This window comes from Agelaius tricolor, unplaced genomic scaffold (assembly GCF_023055355.1).
Source record: "Agelaius tricolor isolate 1412-34295 unplaced genomic scaffold, bAgeTri1.0.p SCAF_2, whole genome shotgun sequence".
In the NCBI taxonomy this organism is placed as follows: Eukaryota; Metazoa; Chordata; class Aves; order Passeriformes; family Icteridae; genus Agelaius; species Agelaius tricolor.
Window position 1 is genome coordinate 7,472,527 of NW_027269262.1, and position 15,349 is coordinate 7,487,875.

The 15,349-nt window shown below is 43.0% G+C and overlaps 1 protein-coding gene across 7 annotated transcripts in view; it reads right to left on the bottom strand.

Annotated features, from left to right (window-relative positions):
* Window positions 1-612: 612 nt before the first annotated feature.
* Window positions 613-15,349, bottom strand: part of PHACTR1 (phosphatase and actin regulator 1) — a 296,323-nt gene continuing 281,586 nt past the window's right edge. For all 7 annotated transcript variants that reach the window (XM_071451966.1, XM_071451946.1, XM_071451937.1 and 4 more), the window contains 4 exons: window positions 12,912-12,973; window positions 6,294-6,434; window positions 2,949-3,025; window positions 613-828 (listed from right to left, as the gene is read on the bottom strand). In XM_071451966.1, coding sequence (XP_071308067.1) covers window positions 813-828; window positions 2,949-3,025; window positions 6,294-6,434; window positions 12,912-12,973 — 296 coding nt within the window. In that variant the 3' untranslated portion in view covers window positions 613-812. The remainder of the gene's footprint in view (window positions 829-2,948; window positions 3,026-6,293; window positions 6,435-12,911; window positions 12,974-15,349) is intronic.

Below are 15,349 nucleotides of genomic sequence, written 5' to 3' on the forward strand. Positions count from 1 at the left end.
AGTGACCATGAAGAGATGGGCTTTTGCTTGCTGGTTCTCAGTGTTCTTGTCACTTACTGCTAATGGGCTCACAACCGGGTTTAGAAAATTATACTTCAAAGAGATGGAAAACAAACAGTTGCTAGAAGTGAAGCAGCCTTCAGTAGGGAGTCCTGTTCTTCAGAGGATTTTTCTGCTTGGAAGCTGAATAATGTCTACTGACTGGCTGAAAACTTCTCCAGGGAAAGAAATACCTTTCTATCTCAGATGATATTCACAGATGGGCTGGCCCATGGAGAGTTTCGCTCCTTCACTGTCCTCATAAGGTGCTCTCAGCTTGAAAGGAGTGTTTGGTGTAAGTGCTTTAGTGCCATAGGGGCTCGTCTTTTGGAGACTTCACCCAGGCCAAGTGATTCCCTGAACACGTCTCAGGGCTCTCTAGGCTTGATGACAGAGGCTTGTCAGGATGAGGGGCGCCTGAAGACAACAATGGTTGCACCACCAGCTGGGTTTGAACACATATGGCAAATCCACATGCCGGGAAAGTCCTATACATAGAGGCCAACTCTTGGCACAATTTCCCACCAGGGGTATTTTCTGTTACTGAAGCTTGAACCAGCAGGTCTGATGATGCTGCAGTACTCATCACATGTAAATACAATTCTCCTTTTTTTTAATATTTATTTTTCTACCTTTTTTTTTTTTTTTTTTTTTTAAAAAGGCAGTTCGGAAGATTTACATTGTACGTAACAGGGAAGTGAATAATACCAGCACTTATGGTTCCTTTTAGTTATGTTTTGAAGATGGCATAGTAGTCAGGTAGAATTGATCTGCTACGGTCTATGAAACCTAAAACCCAAGGGGGAAAAAAAAGAGAAACAGTAAGATAATATCTTCACATGTATATTGCACATAAAAAAGTAGGAGAACTAATTGCTACAGTGACACCATTAGGCAGTTCAATTCCTGCAGCATTGACATCAGCCATGCTAGCAAGAGGACCCAAAACAGACAGACACTCACACTTTCTTGGCCCTTGCCAGACTCACAGTTCATAGGTGTAAGCTGTTTGCACCAAAATCTACCAGAGACATTCATACACTTGGGTCCATCCTATCCTTGGATCCCTCAGTGGGCAATAGCAGATCAGCTCGCCCTCTTCCAGGCCATACAACGCCTGACTCCACAAAAATTGTCTGGTTTAGACAAACCTTATGCTATTTTGCCAGAAAGATTTACATACAATTTAACCATGATTATTCTTTAATGTTGGAGGCTAAAGAGATAAATGGAGCTAAAACGGCGGCCACCCTTCCTGCAAGGCACCTTGTGTCAGAAGGCCTTGGTTTGTCAGATCTGCAAATACACATTTTTTAAGCTTTGAGTTTTCACTCTATTATGAATTAATTAATGTCCCACTAGTAAAGTGATGCTCACATTCTTTGCTCTTGCCACTGCTTAATGACATGAAGAGCTCATTACCTTGCTAATGACTTTATAATGGTGATTTATCTAAGTTTATTTAAGGGAAATACTCTCTTTTGTTTAAGCATGCTTCCTTCAAGTGCGTTTTCCCAAAGCCACTTGTTGAACCAGTAAGTCCTGCTATTCTTCAGGCAAAGCCTTATTCCAGGGTCTGTTATGTGAGCTGTGGCTCTCTGCCTGGCCCAGAATTACTGAGTCCAAGCTGCTCAGCGGTTTTCAGATACAAACTTTAAAGGGTCACTGCTTACTCCAACACTAGAAGAGAAGGAAATACTGTGCAGAAACCTGTGAAAGCCAAGCAGCCAGAGAGATTTCTGGAAAACTAAACCAGTCTGTATGTTGTGGGATGCTAAAGGCTTCATGGAATTCAAAGGAGCTCTCAGTGGAGCTTGACTACTTGTAGCAACACCCCCTTTAAAACAGCCTCATCCTTTCTACATTTGTCACCTTGCCCTGGAGGAGCCAAATGTCCCTCAAAGGTTCAGTCACTGGGGTCGACAGATCTAGGTCAACTGTACATCCTAAGGCTTCTCCCAGACCTTGTGGCTCAGAGACAGCTGTCTTGTCTCTAGCAGCACTCCATCACTACAAACCCCAGTGCAACCAGCCTAGCACATGCTAGGATGGAAAAGGGAGATCATTTCTGCAAGGTAATATATGCATAATACATGTGGTGAATTTTAATATAATTATTAATTTATACACATAAAAATCTTCTAATACAAAATTAATTTTGCCTTAAGCTTTTCTGTATTTTTCCTAAAAGTACCACCTGCATTTTTCATGAGCACAGAACTGATGAACACATTAATACAAGGGCAGCTCCCGTTTCACACCAGATCTCACTGTCACTTGTCTTCAGTACCCAACACTTGTCTTTAAAGTCTAAAGTGTTGATTTGTAAAGACCTGACTTCAGCCCTAGCCCATCAGAGAGGAAAGTGGCTGGTTTGGGCTCATGGATAATTTGTTCAGTCTCTACTTTTAAAACTAAAAAGAAGCCCAAGGTGTAAATAACAGTGCTTCTCTTACAGTGTGGATCTTGCCATGCCCCACTGCATCAATGGCCAGGTGTGGAGGACGAGACTGAGAGATCTGTGGGTGGGATCTGTGTGGTGTGGAACAGCTGCACACACAGCAGGGCTCAGTGTGCACTCACCCAGACTTTGCTATGTGCTCTACAAGGGTTCCTTGTCCTCCTTCTGACACCAGCTCTTTTTTTAAATTTTTCAACTCAGAAGAACAGATATGCAGCATGATGATTTAAAAAAACCCCAGGTTATACTTCATTAAATGGCACGTGCCTGCATAACTCCACATAATGGGGCAGCACGTGTGAGTTGCTTTTACAGCCTGTAATTCTAAATGTTGTCTAGACCTCATGGTGTGTTCAGTGCATGTTGGAGAAACAGCTGCTGGCTTTGATTTTCTTTTGAAAACAACAGTATTCATTTATAGTCTTAAAAAATTAATCTCTCAGCTTACCTTGTTAGATGCCTACTTAATTCATGAACTTCCATTTCAGAGCTTTTAAATTCATTAAGCTCTTTTCGAATGGCTGCCTGCAAAGGACAAAGAAACTCATAAATGTATAAATGAGAGAAATCAAAATAAGGTCACTTTGTTCTCAAAACAGTATATTAAAAGTAAAGCAGAGAGATAACATTATCAGAGAGACAAAGACAAACATAAAGACTTTAAAATGTGAAAAGGAACAGAGATAAGCATGTTCTAAATCACATAAAGGGAAGAGAGAAATGCTTTGGTGGAATGGCTCAATTTGAAAACATATCACAGACAGTGCAGGTACAGAACCCAATTCTGGCTTATTATGTGAACATTAACATGTACAAAATCCAAATTAGCACAAGCATGAGAAAAAAAATGTGACTGCAGTTTGTGAAACACTGTGATCTGTTCCAGACTGGACTGTGACTAGACCAGGCCCAGATCCTGACAGACTTGTGTTTGAGATGTCTTCTGCCTTTATTGGTCCTGGATTTCCTCAGGTGATGTTACATAAAGCGACTGATCTTATTTGGGAAGGAGAGAGGCTCCCTGCCCTCTACTCTGCCTTGGGCTGTGCCCCTCTGCCCTGCTTCTCTCTTCTGACCCAGCTGTGCTATTTATTGAAGTGATTTGACAAATTAATCCAGCAGAAAACCTGCCAAGGAGTGGTGGTATTCAGCCTCTGTGCCTTGTTTGTGAGGGCAAATAAAACCAGGGGGCACTGGCAGGAAAAGAAATACTGAAGAATAAAAAACCAGAGGGGGTGACTTGGAGGGACTCAGCTGCATGGTAGAGATGGTGCTCAGCAGAAATGGCTCAAGTCCCAAGCTCAGAGTCAAAACCTCTGACAGCTCTGTGCTATTTGTTGCTCACGAGTGGTTTCACTGTGAGCATTTGGAGGCGATGGACAAGGTGTGGCCAAACGCTCCCATGGGTCTGAGGTGTGTGCACTGCCTTTCTGTGTGATGCTGAAAACATTAGGATCAGAGGTGGAAAGGGGGTGCTCCAGTAAGTGGTACTCGTGTCTGTCAGGAATTTTTCTCAGTGAAGGAAATCTAAACCAGGATGAGTAGCACAAGCCCAAAACAGGACTTTTGCAACAGTTGCTGCTGCATTCAGCAACTACCTTTGCTTTGACAAACCCTAAGTGATGGATTTTGCAAGTGTTTTTGTACAGAAAAGGCCCTTCCTGCTCCTTCTCCACAGCTTTTGTTTCTTATTTCCCTTAGAAGTGCCTGTCAGGTGCTGCCTCATCCATCAGGACAGAGTGATGGCTATGCAGCAGCTCCTGGGCTGCCTTCAGCAGAGCAATCTGCTACTGAAGGGACTGTGAAGGAGGCCACAGGGGTGGTTGACTCCCACAGTCACAGGGGAGATCTATTCCCCCCTCCATCCCTCATCTGTTGGAGAGATGCAAAAATGCCCTTTTCCTTGTCCTAAGGGTCAGACCTGCTAAAGACAAACTCTGACTGAAGGCAGTTCCCTCCACACAGCACTCAGAGCAAGATTTACTGGCAAACAGAAAAACCCATTCCTAAAATCTGTTTTTGCAGTAAATCTAGTTTGTGTTGACCAATGAAGACAGCTACTGAATCTCAGCATCCTATCTAAGATGATGCAGCTTTGTTACAATTTGTCTGGCTATTTTTTCCAATAGTGGACATAGTGTTGAGGAAAAGTAGGTCACCTGTATGACAGAAATCAAAATACTGCCCACAAAACCCAAAAAACCCCAATCTATTTGCTTCCTCATGCTATAAGAGGCATTAATATTAGAATGACAAACATCTCTTCTTCTGATGGTGCTTTGCTGAGAAAAGGTTAATTTGAAGGGCTTAACCCTTTTCTCTGACTACTGAACTTGCACATGCATTATAAAAAAAGAAGTGACAAATACTCTGCCTTAATACTAATTTCCTTATTAGGTTACATTTAATAATGGTATTTAATGCTTGTTGTTTTCAGAGACATAGGATGAGAGATCAAATCTCCATGCCCAGCTGAGGTTTCTCCATGCCTTTCCAACCAGACAGGGATCTCTTAAAGGCTGTAGAACCAGTTGGGAGATTTATTCCCTCCCTCATCTAATAATTAAAAGAATAAAGCTAAGTCAGTTGACTAATATCTTGTCAAACATGGTGAGGTTAAAAAAAATAAAAAGCTAATTTAACCCAGTATATTATGGTCTATGGACAGTCCTGAGGAAGTTTTTATTTTTTTTTCAGATCAGTTTATGCTACATTAACTTAACCAAAGCCAAACTGAAAAAATCCCTCTATCAAGGGGGAGAACAATGTCAAAAAACTGTACAAATCCTTTGGTTGAATTATACTAGTAAAACAGGCTGTCCTTTGTGAATAAAACCAAGAGCACCACAGATGAGTGGTGTAGCTGGAAACTCTGCTAAAGCTCTAAACATTGGACATCATGCTCTCCATTGCTAAATGACTGAGTTCCATGGCAAAGTAGTAGTCAAGGCCTGAATTCAGGTATCTGAAAGTCTTTGAAATTAAAAGGGCATCACAGAGTGACTATAAGATTCATGAGTGAATCACTGAGCCTCATAGTCCTCGCTTCTTGCAATGTCCATAAAATCTTTTACATATTTTTCCTGAGGTCCCATTAAGATCCTCAGAATGTGACTGATATAATTTGCCAGCAGCTTCATAGGTATTAATGCCATTAATGTCAACACCAGAGACACTATATAGGGAAGTTCCACCAGTGCTCAGAGGGCAGTTCCATCAATACCAAAGTATTCCTTTTTTTTCATCTGCAGGTCTTCTGTGATTTCAGTTCAGTGCTTAAAATACTCTGTGGCAGAAGTCCTGAGCAAATATCCCTGTTGTAACACTCTAGAGAGAAGTGATTCTGGCTTTGGAGGGATGGAGGTACCTTTGCCAAATTGACCTGCTGGCATTTTCACACCCAAGTCTGTCCTGTCATGGCAGAGCCATTCTGGCACACATTCCTGTCTCACTGCTCTGCTAAGTCTTTCCAGAGCTCTCAGCTGGCAGCATAATGTGATAAGACCAAAATCAACAAACAACAGGGCTGTCATCAAGACCTCTCCTCAAGGGGCTTGGGATTCCTTCCCTCCTGGTTTCTATGCATATAGAAACCTTCTTGCCAAAGATTTATGTTTCAAACAAACAAACAAACCGCGTGAATGGGAAAAAACCACAGGTGTGTTGGAAAGGGATGTCAGGTAGATGTTTATTCCTTGACAGCCATGGGACCTGTGGGACCCAAGGGATGCTGTTTGCCATGACATGCTCTGGCTGTTTAGGCCATGGCTCTCCCAGAGTTGCCCCCCCTTACTTTGTCGGCAGCTGTGAGTCGTGTCCAGGGTTTGTCTGCCCTCCTGTCATAGTCCTGTGCGTCTGCCACCTCCACGTAGTCACTGAAGCGGATGAGGATCTTCCTCTCACGTAGCTCTTCTACTGTGGGCCTTTGACTCAGCTGCAGGTTTGAGGAAGGAGTGGAAAAAGACATCAGGACTTTGCTTTTTCCCTGCAGAATGCTGCTTGGGGATTTATTTTACTGCAACCGCTGTTATGGTAATAAGAGGGTTTGGAGTGCTTTCTTTTTATCTGCCTTTCACAAAATTTCTACCTGGGAAATGTCCTTTGTTATAACACCTTGAATATGATCCCACCTTCTGCCAGAGCAGCCCACTGTTCTTTGGGAAGCTGCTGTGGCTGGAGACCACAATTCCCAGCTGAGGTTGATCACCCTTAGCAGAAATGAGATGTAAGGCAAGAAAGACTCCTAGTGCACTGCTGTCCCAGGAAGAGACAAAGATCACAACACTACTCTAAAATGACCTGCACAGGCTGTGCACTTTCAGCCTTCTGCTGCTGTTGTCTGTACTTTTGTACTGCCTAGGAAGAGTCAGGCCAAGGCACAGAGTGGTTCCTGCCCTGAATTACATGCAAAAGGTGAAAACCAACTTTCTTTAGCATTCTGATGTTCTGCAGTCCTTACCTCCAGAAAAGGCAGGCAGGATGATTAGTGCTCATTGAACTTTTAACTGTATCTATTGACAGTTGTGGTTTGTATCACACCATATTTGAGTATTAAAATTTTATGTTGCATACTACAAGCCAAAAGAAATGGCAGTGGTGGATTGTATCATGTCAGGAAAGCATCTTCATTGTTTCAAGTATTTCTTTCAAATTCCACAGTAGAATAGGCAGCCACAGTGAAAAACTCCTCTTAAATTAGTGTCCTGATAGCACACGTGTCACACAGCCAGTTACATGGGCAGGGACAGCAGTTGGCTTTCAGGGATCAATTCTCCTTGGATGCACAGCATGCTGGTGAATGTCAAAAGCAATTACACAATCGTTTCTGAAGGTGCTACATAAATGTGTGCATGGGGCTGTAGATGAGCTGAAAAGTTTCACTGTTAGAGTAGAATATTTGTAACCAGGATACTTCAGGAAAAAAACCATCCTGATAACAATTTCCTACAGTGCATCATGCTCTTCCCACTCACTAAAAATAGATGTGTTTGAAATACTTTACCCTTGTGAAGGGTGAAGGGTCTAAATATTTAATAAAATGCTTGAGATTCTATTCTGCAACATTATTTATGCCCCTGAATCCACCTTTTTTCCAAATTAAGTTTCTCAGTTTCCTGCATTTCATCTTCCAAGGAGAATTAAGATTTAAAACAGCCAGGTTACTAAGTGAAGGGTTAAAAATCCCTCCTTTCTTCAGCACTTGGGTGGAGCTCCACTACCCTATTCAGCATCTGGCTGTAAGCCTGTGTGCTTGTTCTTGGCACAGTTGGTTTTCTTCCTCTTCTCAGTTTAGAAAAGATGATTGTGATGGGAGGCAGCAGTGGGGCTGCTCTCCTTACACCAGCATCCCTGAGCATGCACACACAAACTGGGCTCAAACACCTCATGTGGAGAGTCTGCAGAGCTGCACTAATGTCCTGCCTGTGAGATGCTCAGGAGAAAGGGAATGAGGATGGAAAAAAGATGCACTGGCTCTTGTGCCAGTGCTCCTGCTGTGCAAGTGTCCTGAAATCCATGGCTGGTATCACATACTTCATGTGTAGCCATAAATCTACATATATTTCCATATATAAATACATGCACACAAAATATATTCAGTACATTAAACCAAAGTGCCAATCTGATCATGCTAAGTGTAACGAGAGAGACAACCATGCTAAGTAATTTTCTAAAAGCCATTAATTAAGGGCTACATTATTGGAATGGTTAACAACTTTCTCTGCCTTCTTCTCATAGCATTGCAGAGATTTCTTGTAACCTTCTAGGTGTGAGAGTCTTGCAGTATGTTTGGGCTGCCCAGAGCTCCCTTAACTCTTGAATAGCTGGGGAACCAGCTTTTCAGGACTGACTGTAAGCAGCCCCACTGCAGGCGTCAGTTCAATATGTGTCCACGCTGAGGGCACAGCTCATCTGAGATCTCACCTTGCAGTTTATTTTTATGACCTGTGAGCTTTGGTCTCTTGGGTCTAAACTGCTTAATGCTGCAGAGTCCTTATCAAGGAGCACCTGAGAACAAGCTCTTCTAACAGGCAGAAAGAATAGGGCACATTCAAAAATTACAGGACAAGGACATGGCCAAGGGCACCATGCAATTGTCTGCACAAGGTGTGGTGCTCCAAGCAGGGAGAGGGGTTCTTACTGACCCTTTTTAATTTGCTTCAGTTAATGTCAAAGGGATGCACGTGCATGACTGTGTCTGGACTTTTTCTGTGTGCAATACCTCGGCATTTACATTTCTATTTACCTATTTGCAAAGATCTGGGAGCTGAGGGAGCAGGGTAATTCTATGGTGAGTGACTAATTATAGGAGTGTGAACCAGGGTAAAATTCCCTTTCAAAATAAATGGATTTGTATTAATGCAAGAGCAGTAAATGAGGACAGGACCTCTCATGCCTGGTCAAATTTTCTTCTGTATATTTTGGAGCACTAGTACATACAAACGGGCATGTTACAGACTTTGATACTAAGGCAATTTGAAAGGGAAGGTTTAACATTCCCCCTTTGTCCGTGGCATGTGAAATGAAGCAAACCCAAGCACTCCCACCAGGTAAGGTGGAGGGGGACTTACTGTTGCCAGTCTGGTCTTGGGATTTGGTCAAATGCAAAAAGCTGAGTTTGCCCCCACTTCAGTCACATGCTTATCTTAGCATGTCATCATTGCCTGCTCTGTTTCCTCACTAAAATGTTACAGTTGGTATTTAAAGAAGAAAACAAACTGAAAAATTACAAACCCTAACCAGCAGCACCCCTCCCCCTCCTTTGCTCCCCACCTTCTGCAGTAAAAACTTAGGAGCAGGATGTGATGAAAATGCCCTGAAGACCTTTCCTTCTGACTATAAATGCAGTTTATCCAAATTAGCCACTAACCTTTTCCTCCTCTCTGACCTTTCTGCTCCCTGCCGCCTTTCTCTCACCTCTCTCTGATGAGTCCCACCTCTCTCAAGAGTTCATTATTTTCAAGAGCCTTTGCTGATGCAAGCCAGTGAAGGTCAGTTAAAGAAAAGCTTGAACATCTTCAAGCAGGGGAGACATTTCCCAGAGAGGCACCAGTGAACAGAGCATTTAAACTAAACTGGGGCAAAAATTTAACAGAAGCAAAGATTTCAGATTATGGCACAGATTTTAAGAAACAGCCACACCTCTTCAATTTGATAGTCAGTATTACAGCTCTGAGGGATTTCCTTTTGGAGCTAGACCTCTGAGAAAAATAAGCTATTGGCAGTGGGGGAATAGGAAGCAGTAACCAGCTCTGGGGATTGGGAAGTATGGTGCCATTTAAGAGAAGAGAAGGTAGGAAAAAAAAGAGTTCTATTCCACCTTGCAAGTGATTTGTAACATGTTCTGTTAATCCAGGCTACGATTCTCTCTCTGTAATGGAAGTCCTCAGGGGACATTCAGGCTTGTGTTAATTGCCTTGGTCCTTGGCCAAGTTTGTCATGGTTCAGAGAAGATACGCTCTTGGTAGTAATTCACGGGGGCCCACATCTCCCTGTGGACGTGACCCATCTGCAACACTTCCAGAGGGCTTCTGCACATTAATATTCTTTGAATGGGCTGGAAGTCAAGACCAGTGCTCTGAGAAAAAAAACCTTCCTAATCCATGTGTCCCTCCATTCAAATGACGCAAGTCTGTGTGCCCAAAGGCGCTTGGTGGGCCTGAGGGGCAGGGAGAGAGAGGACAGGGGGGCTGGGCATCCCAGGTGACAGGCAAACATGCTTCCACTCTCCTTCCTCGGGCAGGAGGACATGAACTGCTGAGAAACTTAGCCAACAGCATGTCCTTCACTTTGTTATTTGAATGGTAGCTGTTCCTCACCCCAGTTAATGTGGAACTAGATGAGTCGGAGAGGATGGAAAATGCTAAAAGGGGCAGCTCGCTATAGGTCACCTGATTTCTTTATAATGTTGGGTTTTTTTTAAGAAATTGCCTGTCCAGATGATGAATTCAACTGGATATTTATTGCTGACTTTAATAAGGCATCTAGACCTAGCAAGGTAATCTTACTTATTACAGCATGTCATGTTACAACTTATCATCATAACACTGTAACAAAATGTCAGTGCTGACGGAATTTTAAGAATAGCTTTTTTATGGATGGAGTGGGTTCTTCCCTTGGAATTGGAATGTTGCCACCAAAAAAAACTGGGGACAGTAGCAGTTTCTGTAGTGCAAGGTCAAAAGTCTCATCAGTGGCTTCTACAGAACCCGCTTCCCTTCTTATATCCCAACTACGCACCTTTCCAAAAGAGGCAACATGGCAGTTTCCTCAAGCTGAATTTACCCTGCAGGCACATGTGTGCTTGACAATTCCATGCAAACAGAAAGGGCTGCTGGGCAACACACTTGCTGTGCTCAATTAAACTTCTGCTTGATCTGGGGTTCAAAATCCTTTGGTAGTAAGACTTCAGTACAAACTGACAGAAGGAGCTTGCCACTCTGCTGTAAAAACAACGACACATCTGGGACAGGCTCATGAAAGAAATAGCTGGGGAATAACAACTATTTTTGCAGGATTCACTCAGTGGTTGGCATTTCTAGTTGTTACCTAAAACACTTGCACACTTTATTCACTTCTTTTCTCTAGTGATTTCTGAGCTTTTATGATGATATGTTTGGTAGGTGAGAACAAAATCTGTTGTTAGATCAGCCCTGCAGTTCTTTCATTAAAGTTACATGTGTCACTAGAACAATTTACAACAGTTTAAAAAGGTGATCCAAAGCAAACAATGTTAAGTTGTGTTGCTATCAACCTCAGAAATGTGGGGGAGAAAAATCTTTACTAGAGAGGAAGACCAAAAAAAAGGCTAAAAGGTACATGACCAGGAACAGGGGGATTATAGAGTCAAATGCCAGGGCCTTGGACTGATACTGCTTTCCCTGTTGTGCCTACATAAAAGGGCAAAGAAGACAAAGCAAGAAATCTCCCAGATAACTGCTGAGGTTTTAGGGAGCAGACACTGCTGTGAAGCAGTGGGAGCCTGGATGCTTCAGTTGAGCTGTGGCCTCTACCTGTGACAGATGATTCCTTTGCAGAGGTGCTCTGCACCTTTCCTACAGGATAGTGAAGGATGGGAAGGATGGGAACTATGTGGTGATGGTGCCAGCTCAGTCAGCAAGCCCTCACTTCTTAGGCAGCACATTGGGTGTGGGGAGCTTTGCTCTGTATCTATTACAGCTGCTCCTCAAATGGCATCGAGCTCTGCACTGGATTCCTGCACGTGTTTACCCTTCAATGTACAGGGAAATTGAAAGCCTGGCAAAATGGCATTTCCAGCCTTTGCGCAGAGCCTCAATCCCATGAAACATCTGCAATGCAGTTAGGATCTTTTCTTTCAGGCAGTGCTAAGAGGGAATGCAAAATTATCCCTGTCATCGTGGTGAGGAATAGAAGTGTTTTACAAACAATATTATGGCTCTCTAGCTCCTGCAGACAACAGCAGCATCCTTCCACTGGTCACCAAGAATGCTACTTATTTACATGAACTGAGAGTTAAGGCATGAGATTTTTAACCGTGGTAGAAAGCAATTCAGTTCTCAGAATGTAACCTTTCCGCATATATTTAGAGACCTTTCCTTGTTAATATTTATACCATGAAAGCTGTGATCACATAGGTCAAAAAAATGAAGCCATCTAAAATTGCACAGAAAGGGAATGGTGCTGCTTCACAAGTATGTGAGTTTTTAGAGGGCTTTCTTTACCCTTGGAGATAGGAAATATGTCAGTGCTGAAAGAAAGTTAATCTGCAATAGCAGGATGGATTGTTCACTGTGTATGTTTGGGCATCCGTAGACATTTATGCCAGCTGCAAAACTGAATGGGTACATCTGAAATGACTGTTCTTCAGTTTTAAGAGTAAATTACTTTTGAATCAAGCGATGCTGTTTTGTTTGTCCTTCCTTGCCAATACAAGATTGTTTTCTGCACTATATACTTTTTCATAAATGCTTGTCTCTATTTAGTTTAAATGCCTCAGTTGACAACTTCCCTTTCAAGAAAATGTTTAGCTTCCAGTTTTATGAGGGTTTTTTTTTTGTGGAATTTTCAAATCAGCATTGCTTTAACTTTGCTCTCTGTAATGGCTACAGAAGCCATTGCACTTACAAGAACCACTGGTGCTTGTAAATGCTGATCTTTATCCTTCACTGTTCAAAACTCCTTCAGTTATGAAGACTAGATCTTCTTTTTTCCTGTTTGAAATGTTACCAGCAGTAGCCTGCAAAGCGGTTTCCTTTGCTCTCCATGGACTTACACCCTGCAACATTGCTGATTTCTTTTAAAGATTTTTTTGTTAGACTTGTTTCACACTCTACTTTTGAAAATGGTGCTGAAGAAAAGGAAAAAGGAAAACAACTGTGCAGTAGGGAGAAAGTTAGAGTAGTGTCATAATAGGATCAAAGTTGTTTCTCACCTTACGTGTTAATCTTCTCTTAATCTCTCGTTTTTCCTCCTGCTCCTCTTGCTCATTCCGGGCTGTAAAAGATTTACAAGGATCTCAGACTGTGGACTCATCAGGCATGCACCGTTTGCAACAAAATAAGCCTTTCCATCAGTAAGTGTATTAATGTTTCAGGACCTCTCTGATGCACAGTATGTCCCTCTGGGGCTGGTGAACGTCCTCGATCTGTAGCTACTGCGCTTCTTCATACGCCTCATAAAACATCTACAGCTTCCTTCCTTTCCCTGTGTTGGCACCTCTTCATGTGTGTCACTTTCTAGAAGGGCTGGGCAGCAAGCCAGCTCTTCAAAAAAATGTTATCTCCCTGCTCACAGGCCTGGTGGCCTCAGGGGGCTCAGCTACGATGGGGTTGGATTCTGCGAGGTCAATGGTTGGAAAAGAATGCATTTTTTTTCCATCTGCAGAATAATTTATTGCAGCTAACAGAAAAAAAACCCTTTGGAATAGAGGTGCCAAGCAAATTGTGCAACTTCCCATGGCATGAGCAGAGTTAAGGAGTGTGTCCTTCCATCACGAGCCTTCAAAGTATCACACTGGAGCATAAAAGTTCATCCTAGGTCATTTAACTTTCAACATTAAGCCAAAAGATCATGTGCTACAAGTTCTTAGCAGGGCACGCCTCAACTCTTCTCCCTCAGGAGCTCAATCACATTTGAGTACACTAACTCTTCAACTTAGGAGCAGGCTGACATGCATTGTCTTTGCATTGACCTTTACCAAAAGTCACTAAAATCCCAGGCTTCCAGGTACTCAGCTTCTCGATCAGTTAGGATCTGTCTCCACTGCTTCACTGATGGCTGAAATGCTTTTTTACTCCAATCATGCCAGCACAAAACAGGTGAGAGCAAACATAACTCATCAGCTTTTCCAGTAGGTACTTTGTGCCCCTGCTGGGATCCAGTTTTTGCTCAGCTAGGACTAGCTCAGGCAGGAATAACTCTCTGCAGGGGACATTATGGACCTCAAAGGCCAGCTGAGGAGAGGTGCTTTGATTTAAATTGTTTAACTTTGGACTGCACTAAACTCAAGGGGGCATCCCACGATCCTCTCTGCTGATCCAGCAGACGGAGCAGGCACCTCCTGCAGAGCAGCAGGAACAACCCACCAGCTGTAGCTTCTTCAGCTGTGAGAGCGCAAGCCAGCACTCTCACTGGAAAACTGGGGCTTTCCCCACACAGAAATGAGACCTAAGGTTTAGAGCCCACAGAAGCCTCTGAGCAGGTGAGGAGGGCTAGGCTGCAAACCAGGTTTCTTGCTGCCCACGACATACAGTGCTATCACAACTGCTCACTGACTTCAGTAGGACTGAGAAATCTCCACCATAGTGGACAAAGAACCTGCTGATGTTATGATGTTTCACACTACACTTCTGATCTTTAAGTGCCATTTTACCAAAAATACCGCTTATATTTTCAGAAGGAAGGAAACCAGTAGGGACTAAAAAGAACACAAGACAGCAGGGAGTTACAACTATCTTTTTAAGCAATCACCGGAGTACCTACACTGATAAATATGATTTTCCTCTTTCAGTGGTTTCTGTCCCTACTGGACTGGATACTCCTCCAGCAATTGATCCTCTAGCCATTTTTTTCTTCCCTTTGTGTCTCAAATTTGGAGGAGCTGGTCCTGCAAATGCTTGCTTTCAGACACAGCACTAACTAAAGAGAATCCACAGAGAGTCAGGGTAAAACTGCAAGCAGCCAAGGAGTTTTATATAAAACTTAGTAATGGCTATTCATTTTTGTCCTTGGCATCTATGTTTTTCTCTTCTCCTCACTCTCAGCCCAGCCACCCACTTTCAGAGACAGCCAGGCTTAAGACTTCAGGCAGGTAAAAGCTGGAAAATAGGAATACATTCTCCTTCAAAACTAGAAAGTGACTTTGTTTTAGCCTATTTCTTTGAAGTTAAGTCATGCCAATCTTGTGAAGCTACAGAACTGATGCTTTATTTCATCTTAGGTGTTCAGGAGATTCTCTGTTTCTCTAAACCTGTGTGTCAGGGTGATGTTGGTGCAATTTTCACTCCTGATCTCATGCCAGTGTGAAATGTCCCCCAGTACTGTTTGAGGCATTCAGAACCCACCTAACCATAATTTTTGTGAGGAATTTATGCAACCCTGAATGTGCCAGGTTGACAACTGGATTACTTTCATCCACCTGTGAAGTGGCACAGGGGTGGTGCATGACAGGGGATTGAGGCATCTTTCCCTATACCCTTTGACAGCAAGTACAGCTGCAAAGTGTTCTTTAGTCTTCAAAATAACCCTGCAGGCCTGGACTCCTCCCACTCCATGCCCTTGACCTAAATATGAGTCAGCGAATGGGGTATACTTCAGTGAAGGAGACCCTACAAGGACCAGTTGTCTGTCTCTGCTGTTTCCTTGCTGCGG